Raw genomic sequence first — 24411 nt, 5'->3', positions numbered from 1 at the left:
CAACATCCATCATTATGCCTGCAAATGTGCACTCAGTTTTTTGTGTGTAACAGAACCACCTTCCAACATAACCTGGATGAACATGCAAATAAGTTTTGAGCGCAACTTTAATTGAAACTTCCACATCAGTAGAATTTGATGCTCTGTGATGACATGCTGCTGTCAGAGATGAGATTGGTGGTAAAATTAGTTTTAACCTCCCCAGAGCTCCCATGAGCATCTCTGATATCTCTAACTAAGAGAAGATGAACCAACTCTGGACTCAGTCTGTTTGTTTGACATGTCCCTATCTTTCAGCGCCCTGCATCCTCTTCCTCAACCCTGCACATCATGAGTTGTTGTGATACGGGTGGCACATTCAGGCAGGTTGATATTTCACCAGGCTCTAAAAATAGCTAGTTTGAGCTGCTGCGTTGGTTTCTATGACGATTCTCACCATGTCATAATCCACGTTGCATTCCACAACTGTGCCGTGCCGTTCGATTGGTCCGCGCCGTGGTTACCGTCAAGAGGTTTTTTTAGTTGACGTTCCTGTTTGTCAAGACTCAGAGAGAAAGGAGGAGGCAGAGACGGAGAAAGGCACTGACATGCAGGGAAAGAGGGATTTGGCTTTGAAAACAAGATGAATGTTCTAGTCTTTCTGACACACACTGCTTTCACCCCAGGGGAACTGACCCAGCCGAGCTTATCCTGCACTGGGGGTGAACACACACACAAACACACACACACATGCGCCAATGCTCGAGCTGTCATACAAGCTTACATTCTCTTCTGCGCTCTGCATTTCTGCCCTTTCTTATTGTGTCTGTCTTCTTCCCTTTCTCCTCCTCTGCCTCTGTCACACTTACGCACACACACACACACACACACACCTACAGTCATGTAAATCCTCCCATGAGATCGTCGTATGAGCTCCCGGACTGTGTCTTCCAGTAAGAAGATGAGTTATAGGAAGTGTCACTTGTCACCACTGGTTTCTCCCAGCCGCAGTATTTTTTAACCTCCCCGAGAGCAAGCGAGGGAGGGTGGGCTGCAGCCGTGTGTGTGGGGGGGGGTGGGTGGTTGTACAATAGAGGATAGATGCTACTATGAAGCTACTGCATTACACGTATCTACAAAATTGGTAATGAACTTGCAGATTTTTGTGTTTTGGTTACTTTTCTTCCTGAAATGTGGCAGCAGCTCATACTTGTTGTCACTTTCTTTTATTTTTATTGACAACACAGAACATGCAACACAGTGTAAAAGTAACAGAAGAAACATTGAGGAAAGGTGTACGTGAAGGTGTAGTAACTTATGTGTTGTGTTGAGTGTGTTGAGTCCAGTTTGCTGCCTATCCAGGGAGTTTATATAACGTATGTTTACATCTTTCTGTATGAATAATGTAATACAGAATAGAAAAGAGTAAAATAATCATCATCAGTTTATTTATAAAGCACTTTAAGACATCTGAGACAGGTAAAAGCAAAAAAAAAACATAAGTAACAGTTAGTACAAGCAAAAGTAGTAAAACAGATTGAATCCAAAGCAATAAACTAGAAACAGTAAATAAGAAAGTTTGCTAGGGAGCATAAAGACTGGACTCTGGAGCCATGGAAGAAGGTCATGTGGTCTGATGAGTCCAGGTCTACCCTGGTTCAGAGTGATGGAGCATCAGGGTAAGAAGAGAGGAGGATGAAGGGGTGCAGCCATCATGTCTAGTGCTGCTGTACAAGCCTGTGGGGGCAGTCTATGATCTGTGTTGCTGCAGTTGGTTAGGTCTAGGTTCAGGTCTAGGTTCAGCAACATTATGTGTCCAGAGAATACGAGGTCAGCTGGCTACCTGAATATACTGAATGAGCAGGTTATTCCATCTTCCCTGATGGGACGGCCATATTCCAAGATGGCGATGCAGGATTCATGGGGTTCAGGTTGTGAAAGAGTGGTTCAGGGAACAGGAGACATCATTTTCACACGTGGATTGACCACCACAGAATCCAGACCTGAATCTTTGGGATGTGCTGGAGAAGGCTTTGTGCAGTGGTCGGACTCTCCATCATCAATACAAGTTCCTGGTGAAAAATTAATGCGACACTGGATGGAAATAAATGTTGGGATGCTGCAAAACCTTTACGGAACGATGAAACAGAGAATGATGCTGGAACCAAATGTTTCTATGTGGTGAAACCCACTGGGACCAACAGGATGAGGCTGAGCCCAAAGACGGCTGGAATATGGGGTTGGAGGAATCGAACTTTCAATCTTTCAGTTATTTGCTGACCACTTCTTCTCAATCTGACTTCAGCACCTGGTCTATTTATTTATTAATTATTTATTTAAGTTCATATTCATAAACATTTTTGTCAGATGAAAACAAGCACAAAGTTCTCGATCTGTTGTTTTAGTTTTCTAACATATTTGAACATTTTTAATTAAAACATGAATGTTTGTTCCTGTCCCACATAAAAAACCTTGCTGTGAACCTGATGTGAACATTAATACCTTTTGGTAACACATGTTTCCCCTAGTCCTGCTCCTGCAGACGTCCCGATCCAGGCTTTGACTTGTAAACTGACATTTTTCTTGACAAGTATTCTCTAGTTATTCTGAAGACTTTTAAAGTCTTTTCTATAGACATTTGCTGCTTTTTCATTAACCTTTGAAAACCTAAGGTGTGGACAACAGATGCTGCTAAAATGGCCATTTTGGAGACCTCACCTGAACTGCTTTACTTTATCAGAGTTGTCCTCAGCAGAGAGAATGTCAGAGACAGAGGTTTGGACCTGCAGCTGCATCATTCCAAAGAGATGTTCAAATCATCCTGAAAGGGCTTTTTAATTATATCTTTTAGATCTGAAACTTTTTTTCCGATATACTGATATTTAAACATGTTAAGTGTTCCCTTTACTATGACTTAAAAAGTATCCAGATAGACTAATTTGTGTATGTAATTTCTGAGCAGAGGCCTAAAAAATAGGCACAGGGCTGAAAGGATTAAACTTTAGCTAATCCTGCCTCAGCATCGTCTCTATACTTTAAACACAGACATGAAACTGACATTTCGTTTCATTACTTTCAAAACACGCGTTATAATTAGAGAAGGTCAGATTGTTATCGTGTTGCATTTAGGTACAAACTGACCACTGTCTCCTTCCCGTTCTCGGTGCTCAGCGGATACGCCCATTGAGGAGTTTACTCCCACGCCGGCCTTCCCCGCCCTGCAGTACCTGGAGTCGGTGGACGAGGGGGGAGTGGCATGGCAAGCGGGGCTCAGGACGGGGGACTTCCTCATCGAGGTAAGACCTGCTGATTTTGTTTGTTTTTAAAGTTTCCTTAACGCCAGCTTTCAGAATGGGTGTCAGTGTCTCAGATGCTGGTTTCATTTTTGTTGTAATGCTGCTGGGATGCTGATCTTCGCTGGTTATATTCTATGTTTATTTCTGCTTGTATTTGTGTATAAATCTAAATATGTGTGCTGATATGTGTAGTGTTCAGGCTGAAGCAAAGTCTGCTTTAGGAGCAGAGGACGATGGTGTGGCGTATCCGTGGAGATGCTCTTTACTGTTCAATGACACACTTGCAAGTTTTTAGTCTTTTATTTGTTGGGATTAGTTAAACTTACCTTCATGATGGTGATATTTCCTCTACTTCCCGTTCTGCACACTGTGGTGTTATAATACATGAAAGAAGCTGATATTGTGGAGTATTTGGAAAACTGGGAAATTCTCCTATTAAGCCATGTTGCAGTCAAACTCAGCCAGACTCATTTACTTACAGTTACCATGGTAACTTGGGTTTTTAAAGAAGAAATATGATTATCTCACCAGTATTTGGATCACAGTGTTGTATTTGCATGACAACCGGTTCTGGTGTCTCTGTTGCTGTGAGATGCAACTTTGTCATGAAGCAGTGGGATGCGTGATGTTTGATCAGGGGACATAAACTTCAGGGTTGCAGGTTTTTATCTGTTAGCCCTTTTTGGCGAGTTTATCAGGCAAGGCAAGGCAAATTTATTTGTACAGCATATTTCATGTACAAGACAGTTCCAAGTGCTTTACATAAAACATTTCAGCAGGGTGCAGAAAGCAATAATAAAGAAAAAATATAAATAAATAAAAAGGCATCAGTTCAGCACCAGTAGCTGTCCACGGTCCGGTCCTCGAGGGCCGCTGTCCTGCAGCTTTTAGCTGTTTCCCTGCTCCAAAACCAGAGTCAAATCAAATAAGTCCAACAGCTTGTGGTCAAGTTCTGCAAAAGACCCAATCATTTCAGTCAGGTATGCTGAAGCCGGAAAAATCTAAAACCTGCAGGACAGCGGACCTTGAGTTTGACATCCTTCCCTTATAATAATCAGTTTGAAGCTGTGTCTTTCCCACCTGTAATTAAAAATATGGGACTTCATGGTGCATCCAAGAACACATTTGTATTCTGAGCCACCTCTTATTTATTTAGAGATGGGGCATTTCTAGTTTATCCACTTCCAAGAAGGTTTAAAGTAAATATTTGATCTGAGCAGCTTTATTCTTCATCACAGCCAGAACCCTCTTAGAGAAACTGAAGAACTTTCCAAAGCTCTTCTTTGGATGTTTCTGCCTTTTGTTCCGTTCTTTGTCCAGATGATCCCACACTGCTTCAATAATGTTGAGATCCGGGTTCTGGGGAGGATCCATCCCTCCATCAGACCTGTTGCCGCTGATCTTCAGTCCAGTTCCTGTGTCATGTGGCATACCTCAGGCTTGATTCAGGCTGTGCTTTTTTATTTTTAATTTTACAATGATTTGGTTACACATTTGTTATAAAGCTCGATAAAGCATAAAGCTGCAGAAGTCGGGGTGGAACTGTCTCATGTCCATCAGGACTGCAGGAATGTTGGTTTTTCCTTTGGAAGTTTTGTTTTCAAAGACTTTATTTCCCTTCAGGGACAGATTGTGTTCAATAATAGTCTGACAAATGTAATCTGATAAACGCAGTTCTGATTTATGTGCAGCCTGAGATAATGTTGAAGTAGTTTTGATCTCTGGGGTTTTTTCCAGATCTGTTTTTTAAACAGAGCTGCTGTGTTCGGTATTTTTGATTTGATGCAGAGTTTAAAATAAATCCTGAAAACATCTGCTGAGTACTGCATGAGATGTTCTGAATATTGTTGAATGAATCTAAGTAAGCGATATGGCTTCACCTGTTATAGATCACATGGCGTCATGTTGGTTTGTCCGAGGAAACGCATGTCGTCTATTTTGGGCTTGTCTTTTTACATGGCTCCATAAGGACTGTGTGTCTGTAAGCAGCAGTGCACAGGGGATTGGTTTATTTTGTGTTTCTGCTAAATGGAGCATCAAATGAGGAGAGCAGTCTGTATCTCTGTCTGCAGCCGCTTCCTTGGTATGATTTTAGTTCATTGTTTTCTTATCTCCTATTTATTTTATCTGAAATTTTTCCTGACCCCTTTCATCATCTCAAGCTGAAGTCAGCACTGCAGATGCATCGCAGGATGAATCTGTTTATTAAATGCATCAAAGGACCTAAAAAAAGGTTTGACACATTCACAGCTGCACAGCCTCTAGGTAGTTAGCCATCCATAGCTCCCATTCTTTAATGAGCATGAGCAAATTATCTCTGCGCCGGCTGATTCTCATTACTCCAAGTTTTATGTCGGCCATCTTCACACAAGTGCAACTGAAGCAGGAGCATTCATCGATGTTACTACGTCGACAAAAATACAACTTTTCTTTACGGTGATTCTCTGTCCTCATCTTCCCACACTTCAGACCAGAGGTGACGACACTTCCCAAGCAGCACCTCACACAGCCGTCTCAGCTGTCAGCAGCCAGTAATGGATTGTTCTGTTATAATGATAATGGGATGTAGTTTATCGCCTGCTCGTCAGTTTTAACAGCACAAACAAGTGCAAAAGAAAGACAAATGTCCCAGAAACCAGATGCCACACAGACCTCAAAGCCAAATTGACCCTACTTGTTTTTTTGTTTGTTTGTTTATTTAAAGAAAGCAAAACAAATAATATTTGAAAAAAATTTATAATATATATATCATTTTCACTGCAGAATTTATCTCCGACGTGTTGGATCAAGGTTGTCATGCAGTTTACATTTTTATTATTCAGTAATGTTCCATCATGCAGAATTTGACTTTTAGAAGTTTGTGAGGATGATTGTGCCACAACTTGATGATATGTAAAAATAAAAAATTATCATAAAAATGATAAAAAAAAAAAAAAAAAAGGATATAGAAGTTTTAAGGAGTGGTGTATCAATCAGGATCTGGGTATGGAGTCACATGAGGGCCACAAAAGAATAAAATATCTCAAAGTTTAGAACATTAAAAGAGAACATATTAACATAAATAAATGTTTTGTTTTTTTTTTGTTTTTTTTTTTTTTATAAAACCTCAGTTAGGTTCATAAGCAAATTTTGTGAAAATGAAATAAGGCGAAGCGGACTCCTCATACAATGAAGATTGCTATAAAGAACTAGCGGGGAAAATTACCACTAACTGGAAAAACAACACAGGAAATAAATGAAAGTATAAAGCAATAAGACATCATTAGATATAAAGAGAGAAACTTATGTTTTGTTTAATTATTTCTACACATATTCATGTATTTGTTTTTGTACTTTATTTATCTTCTCATTCTTTTTTTTCCTTTGCTTTTCTTCATCTTAGCTGTGACGGGTGTTTTTTGACACACCTATGATTCCATACATGGAAACATTACATTCCCAAATGTTGTAAACAGGCTAAAATGTTGGTAAAATCACATTGAGTGGGCCTGTTCTGCTCTAAATAAGCTGTGTAGCTGGTTTTTGGTGCTGTACATAGTCTCCACCTATGCTGGTGTAAAACCAGTAGACACTCAGTTGAATATTTTTGGGTACAACCTAAATCGTCTCCTTAGTCATTCAGAACCAAGCTGCGATAGAAAGGAAGATCACAAAAACTGAAACCATCTCGGCTGGGACAGTTCTGTACTGGTCATGACATCACGGATGTGGTTGCCATGGAAGCCTGTCAGCTCTGGTACATAATCTCTTTGCAGTCCCAGCAGATGACCAGCAGCATTCAGCTGCTACACAGATTTCCTGGGAAGAGATCTCTCCCCCATGTTTTGCTGACAGGTGAACTATGCGTCCACACATCTGAGAAAGGAGAGTCATCAGCTCTCATCGTGTTGAAGGACTTCTTATTCAAGATGTTTCTTCATAGAAATAATTGCTGATTTTCAGATCAGTGGTTGAATGGCAGCTCTCATAAACAGAAGACAAGAATTTGTGAAAGGTTCCTTGACGTTTGACATGTTGTACAGAAACAGAGTGGCAGATTTACATTCTGTAGAGGTGTGTGTGCTTAACATCTGTTTCTGTACCTGAAAGACAGCACACATGCTCCATTTGTATCTACTGTAAACCAGCAGAACATACTCATTTTCATGCATGATTTAGGGCTCATCCGTGCATCAGTCTTGCATCCCTCATGCAGCTTGGCACGATGACTCTTGCATGCATTTGCAGCAAGATAATTTTTCCTAAATGTGTTTAAATAGTTGCTTGCTGTTGTTCTCATCAATAACCAATTTATGCCTCAAATCAGCACAACCTGTTGACTCAGAGCAAGTGAGACATGCGAGTGAAGGTGATGCGGAGATGAGCACCAGAACCCGATTCTGAGATTGTAATGCACATTTGCTATGTTGGAAAGCTAAATGTCTGGAAGCCAGAAGGTCAGAGGGCTGTGGTGACAGACTCCTCCTCCTCTCATATACAACTGGTCTCTTTCTACACTACACAAAGCAGAGCTGAGGCCCATGGCCCCAGGAGGTGGTCGGTCATTGTAACCGGGTGGTGTCCTTTTGAATCGTCTCATCGGTGCTGATGAAGCCATGGGCCATCGCAGGGCACCCCGGCCCATTTTCTCTGCCTTCCTTTCTGCATGTTTTTGCAAAGTGCTCACAGTGTTCAGGACAGAATGCTTTCACAGAGAGTTTTAAAAATGCATCCGTCTTCTTTTATTATATGAATTCAGATCTCTCTCTGCCGAGGATTTTTATCTGAAGCATAAAAACTTTCAGATTCTGTTGTAATTTTAAAACTTAACTTTCTGCATCTTGAATTGATATATGAAGCACAATTACAGACTTATCCTGTTGTCGTAATTGATTTAGATTTTTTCCCACTTAATCCATTAGATTCCTCTTTATCAAGATAGAAAAAGAACATGTTTAAAACTCCTTTGAATGCAAGAAAAGAAAGAAAACAAGTTTCCACAACCAGCTTGTTCTTGAAAGAAATCCTATCTAGAATATCTCAAACACTGACAGTCCTGTGCTTTCCTCTACCTGACAGTGTGTGTGTGTCTAGAAAATTTTGATGAGGCATAAAGATCCCACAATATAGCCACTTCCATAAATGATTATGTCTGAACCACATCAGCCGATCGGCACGAGTTGCATAATGAAAACGAGGTTAAACATCTGTGTGTTCCAGCTTGTGTTGGTTTGTTTTCCATCCGTGTGAGTTACAGACGAGGCCTGTTGAAAAGGGGAAAGTATGTCAGAGAAAGAGTTATTCCCTCCGAACAAACAGATTAAGGACATTTCACCAGCCTGTAAAGCATGACATAAAGACGTTTCAGAGAAAGGAGGAAACACATTGAATACATTTCACCGCCTGCAGGATAACCAGCATCCAACCATCATCTGTACTAGTAAAAGTAAATGCGTCGTACAGTTTGGTTAAATAACATTAACGTTTATCTAACGTAACAATGAAATTAAGTGTTATTGTGCCTTCAGCAGCATTCATTAAACTTTACATTACACAGATAGGGGAAAAACTATATACATCCTTTTTTACAGACAGTTTCTCTTTTCAAACATCGACTGGACGTGAGGTCCATGCCTTTAGTGGTCAGTGTTTTATTCCAGATGTGTGGTCTACTTTCTTTGTTTCTGCTGTTTCAGTATTATTTGTGTGTCAAACAGCAGCTGGAAGTCAAAGCTAGCCAGATATTTGTTCTGGGTTTTGTGTAAGAAATAACGGCAGAGGGGCATAGTTTAGTAAAATATCAGATTTAGCTGGTTAGCATGTTAGCATGTTAGCATGTTTCTGTCACTGTGATCCATCAAAAACCTCTGAGACAGCAGATGTTGGCAGAAGTAAAGACTCATAAAGCTGCATAATTTCTGAGTTTAGCCAAAGTCTCTTTAAATGCGTAAATAGTCTGATGTTTGTTTGAGAAATGCTGCGTGTGTGTGTGTGTGTTGGGCATTTTGCGTGGGTGTGGAAGCTTTATTATGTCAGTGCTTGTAAGATAAGAGTCATACAGGGCGATGGATGAGAAAACATCTAGATTTAAGGACCCTGAAAATCTGAGGTCCAGGTCTTTTTAACCTTTCGCTGAGCATAGAGGTGTGTTAGAGAAAACCTATTTAAATCTGCATGTGCACAAATGCTTGTTCTTTGTAGTCATTGTAAATAAGTCTGTACTAATGACGGAAGCTGCCTTTTGACTCTGAGTCACAAGGACAAGAGAGAGATTCCTCAGGTCTGTGTTCAGCCTTTTCTGTAAATATATGGATTGGTTGATGGTAAAAGTCCAGGTAGAGACCCTGTAGCCTTATGAAATTTGTTTTCTCTGAGTCAAATTCTTTACACAGCAGAGGGGACTTACACTTACATTACTTTGTTGTTATATATATTAGGGCAGTCAAAAATAACGTGTTAAAGGCAGTAACTAATTTTTGTAATTAATTGCGTTAATATTTTTATTACAATTAACGCATGCGTGCCATGACAAGCCCCATACATCCGTCATGTCTCTGTTATGACGGCAGGACGTGGAGAGGCCAGATGGAAAAGATGAGCCACACCCACACTTTTCCTGCATTCGTTTTTAAACTTATCCAGTGTTTTGCACCAACATGGTTGCTCTAGAGGATCTATGGTTGTCTCTTTGTGCAGCAGCTGCTTCCTCCTCCTCTCATGTTGTTCCATGAATCATGATGGCTGTCAGTGATCAGCTGATCAGCTTTTCTCTCTTGTTGCGTTTATTTAAGGATCAGCTGAGAAGGAGGAAATTAGCGGTTCATGGTTCACACAGGCACACGTTTACCCCAAAGTCTTGTTGTTATCAGGACCTTCTCTAACACAGTAGCTGGCTGGTGGTAGACAGGGTTTATACTTTCAGCTATGCAGGGGCGGATCTAGAAAAGTTCTGATGGGGGACCAACTAAAGTAGTCATCTAGTGTAAAAATGTGCAGAGAAACTAGTAAAACAAACAGCCAGTGATGTGTTTACTTTATGTGATGCTGCTGTAGGACTTTTATCACGGCTGCACAAACACTCACACTTCAACGATAAAAGGAAAAAGCTGTTTTTATCTACATCATCAGCTTTATCAGAGTTTCTTCATCAATGTTGGCTGTTTAACTTCAGTCGTCTCATCTGCTGGTTTTAGGACAGAAATTACCACCATGGAGACGGTTGGTGAGAAGATGATATATGAATTCTGAATTATGATCTAGAACATGGTAGAGATGATTTAGAGCATTACATGCTGCATTTACTGACCCTTGGACATCAAGAGAAGGTCAGTTAACAGTAAATATTTGTAGCATCGGCTCGTTCTGTGGCTTGGGCAAATGTTAGGCGTAGTTGTGAATGGTGATTAATCATGATTAATTTGTAAGCTGTGATTAATTATGATCAATGTGAAAGCTGTGATTTATCTGATTTAAAATTTTAATAATTTGACAGCCCTAATTATTATGTTGGCTTAAAAAGATAGAAATAGATCAAATTTAAAGACCTATAAGAAGTGTTCATGGGATTTTACATAATGAGTGATGAGAAATTAATTAATCCATAGTAATAGTTAAAACTATAAAATCATTATTATTTCTTACAATAATCATACCATGAAAATCCATAAACGTGACATCCCTAGCACAAACCAGGAAAGTGGTGGCACTTGTAAATGGCACCTAAAAATAAAGGTCCAGATTTTATCTAGACTTAAACTAGTTATCTAATTTAGTTTAATTTAATTAAAACACTTTTTGGTGCTCAGGAGGAGGAAGATTGTTCAGGGACCATGCAGCAGTACGATGCTTGATCAGGGAGGGGCAGTCAGTGAGATGATGCTGTATGAATGCCGCATCATGATCAAGAACATGGCAGTGACATATAGAAGTACATTACGTGCTGCATTCACTTGCACTTTGGCAACTGATGTTTACCTTACTCCAAGTTAAAGTACTGCTGTTGTTTTCTGACAACATTAAAGAACGGATGATTTCAGAGACAAGGACCCAGTTTGTCCAAATGTCCATCACGTAGTGTCACAGTCAATGTTTGGAAATCATGAAATGACACTTTGTCCCTGTTGGGCTGCATCCATCTACTCTGGAATAGCAAAATGTGTAACTACTAAACACGTTTGTTTCTCAGCCTAATTGTTTATTTTACACCTCTAACCATGAACACTGACAAGAGAGGGTAATAGAAAAGTGAAGGCAAAATGTCTGGGATGGTTCTTGGACTTTGCTCACCGGTATGGGGATTCTGGTGGAAGCTGGCGGACTAAGGCCTGGAATGTACCTCTGCGTAGTGCTTCCCAGCAGCTCTCATGATTACCTCTTAGTTTTAACGGCCACACCGGGACAGTGCTCAGAATTTGAACTCTTGAAGCTTAGCTTCCTCTTGGTTTTGTTTTTCCACAGAGAAAAAAATCCTCATTGTGAAATCAAGTCTTTTTTTAAGGTTTTTAGTTTTAAGGTCAGGAAGTTACTTTAATCTATGGATTGCTGTCAGAGAGAGCAGGGAATGGTGTGCAGGCCGGGATTCAATCCTGGGCCGGCAGCATCGAGGAGCTGTCCCCTCCAGTGATTTTGGTGAAGGAATTTGGGGTTTCTGTTGAAGCGACCTGTCCACAGTGTACCGTGCCTCTCGCCTGCCTATGGCTGGGCTAGACTCTATCTACCCCACGACCCTAAACTGGAATAAGAGGTTTAGAAAATGAATGAATAATCAATACAGTTTGTATTTTGCAGCTGTGAATACTCTTTAGAAAATCCTAAAATTTGTGTTCAGCAGCCAGATTATGATCTCTATCAAGCGCCCAATCAAACTGGCACCTAACTGACATCTGATGCATCAACTGGGAGGTTTAAAATGATTATCGTCTACAGTATTCAACTATACATCCACATGCTGTATCACTGTATGGTAAATGTTAAACTGCTCGGATGCTCCATAAGGTTTAAATAATGTGAGCAGGGAGGAAGTTTGGACTTTGGAGCAGCTGGTAGGAGCTCCAACATGTTCATTTCTTCCAAAGAGAGCGCTTGTTGTGGCGTGTGAGGTGCATTAATGTACATTAAAGCTGTGCTTGCAGGACATGACATGCATGAGAAGTTCTTTACTTCATGTGCACGTGCCTTCTCTTTGTGCACTCATGTGTGTCTGTGTGTATTTGCAGTGGAGGTAGATGTAGTGGAGCACTTACCCTCTTATATAACACACAACTTTGGCTGAGAGAGGGATGTGTGACCAGTGTAACATGCAGATGCATCTGCCTTCTTGTGCCCCCAGGTGTGTGTGTTTATGTATGTGTGTGTGTGTGTGTGTGTGTGTGTGTGTGTGTGTGTGTGTGTGTGTGTGTGTGTGTGTGTGTGTGTGTGTGTGTGTGTGTGTGTGTGTGTCAGATTTCTGCATTATTTCTCTGAGGACTGAAACACAGCACACGGCTGTCAGCTGTGCAGTGAACTAGCACAGCAACCCTCACCATTTCCATCCACATAAAGAAAAGGGAGTGTTCTCATCACTGTTCAGAATAAAACTCTGGAATTTAAAATCTCATATTTGAGCCACCATGTGAGAAACGTCCACACAGTTAATGTGAACATGCTGTGTTCATTTCCAGCTGAAGACAGTGTTGATCCAGCCCTCATTTCTTTGTAGTATATTTCCTGTAATCATTTAAACGGGATTGGATTGATAGCTCTTCGGCTTTCTGAAGGTCTTTTAATGTGTTTCTCCCGTTCAGTCCAGTCCTTGAACCTGACCCTTTTCGGAGGAACCTAACTCTGACCTATGAATCCTTCAGGCAGAAAAAGGCTCCTAACTCAAAGGATGAACTGGTGTTGTGTCAACACATAACAGACAACTTAGGCCTGGTACACACATAAAGATGATCGGATGTTTTTGTCCTGATTTTGCTCCTTCCCGACCAAGGACAGCAAAAAAAAATTATCTTGAGTCTTATAAAATCTTCCTTTAAATTATCATTTGGTCTGAGATGTGTTGAGAGCGAATTTGTCCTGATTATCAATTCCGAAACGGGTCATGGCCAACCATCAGAAGCATTGATCATGTTTAATATTCACGACCAAAACTCTTCAAGTATGTGTGGAAAGTCGACGACTCCTGAGTTGTGACTGTGTGGATGGTGACGTGGTACGGAATGTAGCCAATCAGAGAGCGAACTGACTGGGGAACAAGGAAGTAAATAAAGTCCGTGTTCACACCGTCTCCAGTCTTTTTTCTTTTTTTTTCAGTTCTGGCTTTTTCTGTTAATAATAGTCCCAAGACCACCATCATTCCCTCGTCCTGCTTTCCTTCTCCATGCTGGATGTTGTGTTTTCCAGTTGTTGCTACGGTTCTTCTTCTTCGTTTTTGTTAGATCACGTTTGGTCGGGAGATTTCTGGCTCGGAGGACCAGATTTTAGGTCGGTTGCGGGACAGCATCATTATGTGTTATCAAAACTGTTACATGCCTGATTTTTTCTCCTTATGTTTGAGGTCTCGACCAAATAAAAAATCTCATCAGATTAAAAAAAAAACTTTGTGGGTACCAGGCCTTAGCAAAGAACCAGTTTAAACTGGATTTTTAGGCTCTGTATCACATAGCTGGAAACCTGGCTTATCTCAGCATGGAGGCAGAAACTGGACACGAGGAGGACAAAAGAAGAAGAGTCAGGACATAAAAACTATCAACAGCAGATGAACAGGATCTGAAAGTCCTGAAGCAATAGGAACAAATCCAGCAAAGACCTGAACCAGGACCTCAGTGATGCACCTGGACCTTCAGTTGATCCATCTACTGTTGGTAAAAGTCTCATCAGAAATGGTCTCCATGGAAACATGACTGTCAAGTAGCCGTTCTTAAAGATGCTCTGCAGAACTTTTGCAGATTTTCTCAGCGATGCTGTTGAAGCAGTGGCTCTAAACTTAGACAATTCTTTAAATATTTAAAGTATCTATTTCTGTTGTTTTGCACCTTTTGGTCTTTAGTAGTAATGTCAGTATTCCTGATGTCTGAAATGATATTAGTAGAGATGTTGACAAGTCCTTTTTGTAAGTCCAAGTCAAGTTTGTTTGTGGTTTACACTGCTGTGGCTCTAAACTTGTTGCTAACATAGAGGCCAACATTAGCATATAACAGTGACTGACCTCTGCAGGTGTGTTTTAAGGTGGAGGAAGGTGGATCCAACATCCTGGATTGTTATTCCACTGATGTTCCAATTTGCTGCTCTTATATTAGTCCATTTTTACTACGTTTTTAATACCCCACATTTATGGGTGCAGCAGCAACAGCTGCGTTCATCGGTGCTGTCAGTGTTCTGATTAATTGTTCATTTTTACATACTATTTCAACATGTAGAAGAAAGGGCAGACTAAAGAATCTCTGGTAGTTTTCACTGAACTTACATTTTCCTGATGTGTACATCTTCAGGTCATGTTTCATCGTGGCGTTCTGGTGCGTGGTTGGAATCGTTTTACAGCTGCTAAAACAGGCTTTGTCTGAACACGTGTCTGTGGTTTGAGGCGACTGCATGCATAAGGTCCGGACTGTGTGCCCCTGATGGGATCAGGGGCATTATTGCCCTTGACCCAGTAATGCCTGACAGGGTGGTTAGTTTGCTGTGTGGCAGCACGGCTGACCACCGGCCACATGGAGCTGTTTGAGGGCTTATTGAAGAAAACTGGGCTGTTATTGTGCTGATATACAGAATTATAGACATACAGTATAATTAATTTTAGATGTGGCTGATTATTTAAATATTGGGTTTTTCTCTCCGGAGCATCCATGCTTTATTTATGGAACAAACAGTTCCAATAAAAATGTGTAAATATTACAGTCATGTCTGATAAAATCTGACTGTTTAATGGCTTTAATAGGAATTAAAATTATATTATGACTATTATGTCTACACAATTGTCTCACAGCTAAAGGGTTCTGGTTCTGGTTCTGTCCTGTATGAACTCATGGGCTCATAAACTGGTTTGATTGACGTTTCTACTAAAGATGGCAGAACAACCGATTTATTTCAGCATGGCGCAGAGTGGTCCACTGAGCCCATACTTTAAATTTTCTCTGTCAACTGAATATATGTTTTTTTTGTGTAACCATTGGTTATAATAAAGCCTGATGACTGAACCATCAACTTTCAGGACCATATCTCCAAGATGTTTATGTTTACTTCAGTGTTGGTTACACTGGTGTGAATGTGGGCAGGTTTGCTAGAAAGGTGGGGAAAAAAGCCTAAAAGAAACTAACATCCTCTTTCCTATTGGTGTGAAATTGCACTACATCAACCAATCAGAACGTTAAATGACAACATGACACATTTGGTTGCTGAGGAAGAGGTGAAGATGGGAGCAACCAAAAGCCACTAAAGACAGATTAAAGTGCTGCCTCCTGGTGGACAGGAGGACTAACACACGCTGGAAATGTCCAACCTGTAATGTCCAACCTGTAATGTCCCCTCTGTCTTTTAGTGGACATGAACTATTTTTTGGGAGTGGAACAAAACATTTATATGGCAACTTGTGCTGATAACTGATTGTTTTGTAAATAGTTGTATAAAACCTCCTGAAATGTTGCTGCATTTTTATGTAATTAGTTGTTGATTACTTTGTTGTTTAGTAAATTTCTATGTAGGTTTTTCAAATTAACTATCCATATTTGCATTCTAAATTGTGAAAATAATTAGTTAAACATGATTTTGGTTTTCACACTAAACAAAAATCTAAATTTTTCCTATTCACATTTTATATTTTTGTGGGGTTTAGGTCCAGTGTGTTAATACTGGAGGACAGAATGAAAACGTAACTGTAACATCACACATGTGAGGCTGTGCTAAAGAGAATGAACAAGGCAGGCCAATTATACCCTCAACCCCACATGGTTTAAACAGGACAGTCGTATATCAGGATGATTGTCGGATCCCTGATGTCTTGCCTTTCAGACACTTAACCATACATGGCGCAGTGATTTACCTGAGAACTCGGTAGAAGTCTGATTGTTTCTACGTCTGCTTGCATCTCTTTTCCATATTTCACATTTTTATCAGGGTTTTAATCGGAGACCTGAAGAGACAGATTTACATAATCTGAAGACTTGGGATTACTCAATTGATTAAAATTGTCCACCTCTCAGATTGAAGTCACAAACCCTGTCATCTGCAGCCACACATTTCCTGTTATCAAAGTTTCAAGGAAGACCCACGTGAGGTGGTGTCTGGTTGGAAATGATGCTGTGGAAGTGAAGGAGTAGTTTTAAAATCAAAGGGATGAAAGTTAATAGAAAACAAAGAGCTCAGAGCCTCAGAGACCTCGTCCACCAGCTGCAGCCGAGACTGTTTTTGTAGTTTATTTTCATTGTTTACACGGCATTTCACCACATATTTGTGTTTGTTGTTTTATCACAAAGAGGTCACCTGCACAGGATTGTACCTCCTTAGAAGTGGACCATATATTTTATGGTCCACATTATCACCACAGCCTCTTCTGTCATAACAGAAGTAAATACTGAAACAAGGGCTGCACTGTGGTGGTTAGCACCACAGCCTCACAGCAAGAAGGTCAACGGTTCAAGTCTCGGCTGGGGGGAGGTTTGAACTTGTCTGTGTGGAGTTTTCACGTTCTGCACATGTATGTGTGGGTTCTGTCTGGGTTCTCCGGCTTTCTCCCACTGTCCAAAGACATGCATGTTAGGTTAATTGGTTGTTTGTCCATAAATGTGTTGGCCCGGCGATGGACTGGTGACCTGTCCAGGGTGTACCCTCCCTCTCACCTGTTAAATGCTGGGATCAGCTCAGAATGACTGAATACTGAAACAAGTGAAAATTACAATAAAATTGTGAAAATTTAAAAACATTAAAATGATTAAAAGCCAGATAAGTTAAAAGTTAGCATGCAGATTTCTTGCATAGGTGCATAAGAAACAAAATAATCTCCACCGGCAGTTTGTTCCATAACAGCTAAATGCTGCTCTCCATGTTCTCTTGTCTAGACTACATGACCAGTCTTTGGATCTACGAGCTCTGCTAGGTTTATATTCTCTGAACTCTCGTGCTTCTACACATTTCTAATCTAAAATATCAGTGCATCACATTGACCTGTGTCAACAGCCATTTGGTGGCTGTTCTCACCAACAGATGCCAAATTTCATCAACATTCAGCAAAACCGTCTTCCTAGCTCCATGTTTCATCTCATCTAATGAACTTGTTTGCAACTAAATCCTCACATGGACACTCTAAGAGGTTTTCTATGTCTATTTTTTACTCACTATTTAATTATGTACTTATTAATTTATATGAAATACTACCTATTTAGGTGTCTATTTTAATTCTGTTTTTATTTGATTTATTTTATTCAAGCAATTTGTTGTTATGAACTCTTTTCTATCTATTTTTTATACATGTTGCTTTCATTTGTTCTTGTTATTTTTTGGTTTATTCTATCTTAGCTTTATTTTTTAACATTTTTAATTCCAGTTTGCTCCTTATGGGGATCCTGTGTGCCAAAAGCTGTCCCAGATAGCAGGCAGGTTTGGGCCTAATCTGGGCTACTTTTGGCACTTATGGCTCAGTTAAGGCACCGGCAAATGTTGTGTGACCCAGATGTGGTCCAGATGCTGGTCAGGACGTGAGTTTGGGAAGTGTTGTGTGGGCCAGATGTGGTCCAGTTGTGCAGCTTTTTTTGTATCAAACGGGCTTTTTAAAAACATTTTGATTTGACTTCACTGGCTGTCTTGTCAAGCCTTGTCATGCCCCCCCCCCCCCAATCCCTCCACTACTTCCATGACATATTACAGATTAATTGTGTAATGTTGGTCAGGTTTCTGTTTGTTTGACGTGAGGTCAGTAGCGCAGGGGGAGAATTACTCTGATGCTTCAGCATTCACATTCATCTCCACTTAGCTGTTTGCTCAATACTTCAGTCAATAACTCGGTGACAATCAGGGATATTTCACATGAGCTGCGGTTTGTACACAAACCGCCAGTCAGTGTACAAACCCACAGACACACACTCAAATCACATGATATTCAGTCTTAAAATAACACAGAAGCGTTGTTGCCTATAAATAATTTATTTATAGGTACAGCACAGAAAGAGCAGCGTGCCCAGCCCACAGTGCTCAGAGAGCTGCTTTTTATTTTAAACAACCACAACGCAGCCCACTATAAAAACACAACGACCTTCAGAGACGAGACAGAAGGATGAACTTTCCAGAAACGGCTCCTCGTCAAATTAACTCCCCGTTTAACCATCAGTGCTGCCATCCACACCCCCCAACATAAAGCACTGATAACATTCTCAGCACCACTCCTACCTCCAGTGGTATCACACAGCAACTGTCGCCTAGCAACCAGGAAAATGTTGGGTCTCACTGTGTACACAGTGATAATGCAGCTTTTAAGAGTAAAGCTTTGCTCAGACTGAGGAGGAGGAGCGTCTGTGGTGGAAGGTGGTCTTGAGGGGAAGGTGTCCAATTTGGAGATGGAGGGGCACGGCTGGTGATGGAGAGGACCACGGGTCAAGTGACAGGCTTTAAGTGATGGGCCAGCATGAACCCAAAGTCTTTAACTATTTTTTAATCTTCAAAGTGAAATCAAAGTTAAAACATGGTGACAGCAGAGATCAGTTCTAGGTTTTACATCACTGATGTATTTCACCTAATTAGTTTAATTTCGTAGACCAGCCTATTTTTTTCTGTTTTTCCATGACTGATCCACAATGAAGCTCTGGCAGCAATCTGACTTTTTTGTCAACAGTAAAAAGATGATGATATAGTATTTTTATTTCTCAGATGGCTTGCATTGTTTGCATTTGGAGTGTAAAAATCCATCCCAATTCAATAATCCAATAGCATCGATCCAAGGTTAAAAAATATAGGTCAAACATGGATACAGTAGAAGTCTGTGAGACATTCTTCAGAAAGAGCAACCATAATGTCTAGTTTAGTTTAAAGAGGAAAAACCCAAGCAGAATTTAAACAAATCTATTGTATCAGTGGTAATAGGTTCCTAATCTATTTTCCTAAAAGACCACCTTCATGCTGCTACCAAAAACCCGTTTTATGAAACTTATTTATCCACTATGGGACCTAATTTTAAAAAATGAGTGTTTTCAGGCTCCCAAAACAGCAGTTTCATGTAAACAAAGCATACAAAAGGTTCAGAAAAAACTTAAGTCGATACACCTCTACTCATCTCTGTCTCGACATGGCCTTAATTCAAACTATCATACTGGCTCTTTACAGTCAAAACTTCGGGGACCCCAGGTTGGAAACCACTGCATCATATGATCCACATTAATCTAATTTATATAACCTGTGGTTATATAAACCAATTAATAATTACCAAGCTAAGGAAAGCAACTAATCTTTTCTTTCATTTAATCCTTCATTCTGAGCTGCACGAGGAGACAGTGGAGAGGAAAACCAGAACCAGGAGGGACCAGAAGGATGGCCATCTACCTGGACCGCTTGGGGTTGACGAGGATAGGAAAGAGGGGTCAAGGAGCAGCAGAACTCCAATCCAGGGATTTCTGCTGAGAAAGAAGAAGAGAAACACAAATGAATGACAATAACAACGTCAGATATTTCTACATGGAGAGTAAAGACAGCAGAGAGGAGCGCAGTGCATCATGGGACGTCCCCCAGAAGCCTCGACCTATAGTAGCAGGACTAAAGGGATAGATCAGGGTCACCAAACCAGACCTGCTATAAGATTTATCAGGAAGGAAAGTTTGAAGATGATCTGAAGGTAGAGAGGGTCTGATACCTGAAGCTTTTGCTTCCTGAAGCCAGACTGGCAGTGTCGTGGTTGAACATCAAAACGTTACTCACTGAAAGATAATATCCCATCATGATCAAACTCATGATTTATACCCTTACTTTGCAGCTGGGGCTATGTTCCTTTATACCAGAAGATCCCAGCCTCCGCCCTTTATTGCTACAAAAAGTAAAGAATAAGAATCACTTCAGTTATCAGTGATAGATTAGTTGCTGTTTTAAGGTCATAGCGATAAGTTGAGGTAGAAATGTGACACCACAAAGCTGGAATTAAAATCTCAGCATCGGTAGAAGTGGGGAAATATTCATTGTCAGAAATAAATTGAATGTAGTGATTTAATCTGGGAAGAACAAAGTGTGGATGCGTCACCAGCCGGGGGGGCCGTTGTGTCAGCTGAGTGGGTGTGAGCTCAGGGTGTGACGCCATTCACCGATTGGATGTGTGCCAGTAGAGCAGAGCACTGGTTAACACTACGAAGCATCTATTAGGGTCCTCCTCTCTGCTGCACGAGAGGCTTATCCGCTGTGTGATGTGTGGCTGGTGCTTCTGTTTAGTGGCTTGAACTCTGACACTCAGGCAACAGATGCAACAACAGACGGTAGTTTCAATCGTTCCGTTGTGTTTGTGGAACGTGAAGCTAGTAGAAGTCACATGAGTGATCCTGGCTGTGTGTGTTTACAGAAAGGCTGCAGATGAAGCCGGCCATCACTCTCCATGCAGCGTGTCTGTATGTGCTCTTACATATGCTGTCGTCGTCACTTTGATTTTCAGCTACATGATTCATCAGAGTCAAGTCTCTTCTAACGAGGACTCTGAGTCATCAGAAACCCCCCTCCTCCAGAACCCATCCCATTTCAACCCTTCATTTCTGTCTCTTGTTTTGCTGTCTCTCTGACACACATGAATAGTTCTGTCTGTTTTTTCCTGTATTTAATGAGCCCGCTTTGATGTTTGAGGAGAAAACACACACACAGAATTCAGATCAGTTACATGTTCCAAATACTAATGCCTGCTGCTCCTCTTTATGTGGAGGTGATGGTATGCAAGAAAGTCCATGTACACTCACGGTCACTTTATTAGAGACACCCGCTTGTGTTCACGTTATCCTTATTCTAAAGATTTTTTTCTAGTTTTCTCCCAGATATGGTTGAGGAACTCGCTTGTTTCTGTTTGTTAACTGTGTTTATTACACGTAGCCCACAGCTTCGTGACAGCAGCATCATGATCCCACAGTCCTGACCACGATGCAGAGCTGGACAGCGGATCAGACTTCGTCCTGAGGGGATTGTTGGTTTGACACGCAGGTTCATGTTGATTAATCATTTCCAGTTCTACATTGCTCCCCAGCCTCCTGTTCATCATATTCCACATTTAAACAGTTTCTGTCAGACATGATTCTATTCTATTCTATTCTATTCTATTCTATTCTACAGTCATTCAGCAGACGCTTTTATCCAAAGCGACTTACATCTGAGAGTAAGAACAAGCATGAATTCAAACAAGATGGGACGTCATAATTAAGTGACAGACTGCTTTGAGTCCAGTTGGACCAGGTGCTGTCATGTAGTGCTGGAGGCAGTGCACATATATATATATATATATTTTTTTTGTTTGTTTGTTTTTTGTAGTTTTTTTTTTTTTTTTTGGAAGTCATTTTGTTTAAATACAGGATCACGATTTCATCACACAATATCATCTTGGACGTAAGTGCACACAGCTTCTAGAGTATTTGGTTGAGCCAAAGAGCTGGACAGATCTTTCTAACTCATTCTGAGTAGAAGAGTTAAGCTAAATGTGGAAATGCTCCTTAAACAACTGAGTCTTTAGCTTGCTCTTAAAAGTGGATAAGGACTCATGAGCATGATTTCATCTGAAACATCACATTTTTTCAGATCTGGTATCCAAATGAAGCTGGAAGATATTTTTTTTACTATGTGAGTTTCTTTGCTGCATTTAAAGTTTTGGTTTTCCTGAAAGTAAAATAGAGTTGCTTAATGATTTATGGCTGCTGGTTTATTTCAGCTGGTGAATGATTACACCAAACTTTAATCAGGCAGAGTTTGGGCCTAACCTAACCTCAGATATCCATACGGGTTCTTTTGGAAGCAGTGATTCGATGGGATTATTAGAAAATAAACAGGAGCTGCTGCAGCTTCCTGGCCACCTGCTTTCCAGAGACGTTCTCTGGTTGTTCTGGTGTTTCTTCACCTCATTGTTCTCCTGTCTGTCTTACTAAATGTTCAGATTCTACATTTCACTGCAGATGAAACAGTTTGGTGGCTCTGCATTAACCCAACCCAGCACAGATTTGTGCAGATATCCAGCTAAATAAGCAGCTTTGATGCAAAACGAAGTCGTGTTCATGTATTGATGCATATCATCAAAGCAAACATGCAGTGGATCGTGGAATACTCAGATCTTCAATGCAGTCTCACAGTATAAGTTTAAAACGGTAAAAACACTTAATCCTTCATTTAACTTTATCTATGAGGATTATTGTCTTCGTCAGTGTTCAGTCACTGACGCTTTCATGAACGCCCTTTCAGCCCAGTTTAGGCCCAGCCAACGTCTCATAACAGCTGACAAAGTGAAAACATTTCAGTTCCAAAATACTTGGGATGCTGTTTAAAATGTAAATAAAAACAGAATACATGGATTTAATACTTCCATCAACCCCTTTTTATTCCCAGTAGAACATAAACAACATATCAGATGTTGAAATTGAGACATTTTACCAATTTATGGAAAATATGAGCTGAAAGTGAATCTGATGGCAGCAACACGTCTGTAAAAAGTTGGAACAAGAGCAACAAAAGGCTGGAAAAGTAACTGGTACAAATTGTTGATTGATGTGAGATTGAGTCTCTTAGATGGAAAGATGGACAGAGGTTCACCAATCTAAGTAAAATCTGAGACATTTTAAAATGTAAAATGGTTAAAACTAAAAAAATTTAAATAAAATAAGATAAATCTACAGTTTTTAATATTCAGAGAAGCAGGAGGAATCTCTGTATGCCAGGGGCAAGACTAAAGGTCAAAACTGGTTGCTGATGATCTTGGGGTCCTCAGGCAGCACTGCATTAAAAACAGACATGATTCTCTACTAGAAATCCACAGAAATCACTTTGTGGACTGAGGAAGACTCAGAAACCATAAACATTCTGTTTATGTTTACATTTTACACAGTGTCCCAACTTTTTAGAATTGTTGTCATTTATTTTTTAAAAAGGCCTTTTTGTTCAGATGAAACTACTGTGACATGAACAGATGTAACACTAAATTTTTGTGCAGTAAAAGATCATTCAGGAAATGATTCACACATATAAAAAGGCGAGATTATTTTAATTATGTGAAGCAACATAATGCAGTAAGACCCAAAGCCAAACTAACCAACAAAATAACCCATTCTGCAAAAAGGATCACACAGAACCAATGAAAAATCATTTCATTAAAACTGAACAGCTCACCACTCATCTTTCAATGCAAAATGTACAATTTGAGGATTATTATTGAATGTGGATAATTGCCTAAATCTCATACAGGAGGTACAAACAAGGTCAGAACAGGTAGCAGCTGCCACCTGTTCCTGGATGAAAATGTTGTGAGCAGCAGCACCAACATGCAGTTTCCCCTCTGTAACAAACACACGTGTTCACGTATCACTAGCTATCGTCATGTTTTGGCTAAATTGTAATATCTGTCTGAAAGTACTCTCCTAATGTTGATGGTTGACTGTTAATAATTTCTATAAAACCCTAAAATATGACTTCCAAATCCTAATTTACTTATAAAGCACATTTAAAAACAGCAGTGGTTGACCAGAGTGCTGTACATGAAGATTATAGCACAGACAGAAACATTGGCACAAATCACAATAACGGACATACAACCATGTGTTGAACTCCAAAGAGAACATATTTAAAAGAGCCTGCCTAACATGTAGAGGACACACCTTCCATTGTTTTGGTGCTTTAACTGAAAGAAACCCGATCCCCTCTTCAATCTCATCCAAAAGCTGCTGATCAGCAGACCCCAGAGACGGTGAGGGAGACTACGGATGAGAGATCGGGTGGGGGCAAGGCTGTTTAAAAACATTTAAAAGCAAATAACATCATTTTAAAATCAATTCTGTTACAGACAGGGAGCCAGAACAGGTGTGATGTGTTCTTACCTGTCTGATTGGGTTAGGAGACGAGCAGCTGAAAGCGAGAAAGCGAAGCCTGGCTGACCCCGAAATACAGCGCGCTACAATAACCTACCCGAGAGGTCGGGATAAAATGGCCTTTATTTATCTGGAGCTCATCTGAGTGTCAAATTTAAGGTCACCACCTATTT

General features: G+C 40.4%; 1 protein-coding gene across 4 annotated transcripts in view; it reads left to right on the top strand.

The window, feature by feature from the left end:
- The window catches only part of LOC121629061 (SH3 and multiple ankyrin repeat domains protein 2-like), a 302762-nt gene that overhangs the window by 243140 nt on the left and 35211 nt on the right, over window positions 1-24411 (top strand). For all 4 annotated transcript variants that reach the window (XM_041968766.1, XM_041968841.1, XM_041968688.1 and 1 more), the window contains exon 17: window positions 3151-3275. In XM_041968766.1, the coding sequence (XP_041824700.1) occupies window positions 3151-3275 (125 nt within the window). The remainder of the gene's footprint in view (window positions 1-3150; window positions 3276-24411) is intronic.

This window comes from Melanotaenia boesemani, chromosome 1 (genome assembly GCF_017639745.1).
Source record: "Melanotaenia boesemani isolate fMelBoe1 chromosome 1, fMelBoe1.pri, whole genome shotgun sequence".
In the NCBI taxonomy this organism is placed as follows: Eukaryota; Metazoa; Chordata; class Actinopteri; order Atheriniformes; family Melanotaeniidae; genus Melanotaenia; species Melanotaenia boesemani.
The sequence above is the reverse complement of the archived record's forward strand: the minus strand, read 5'-3'. Positions and strand labels throughout refer to the sequence as shown.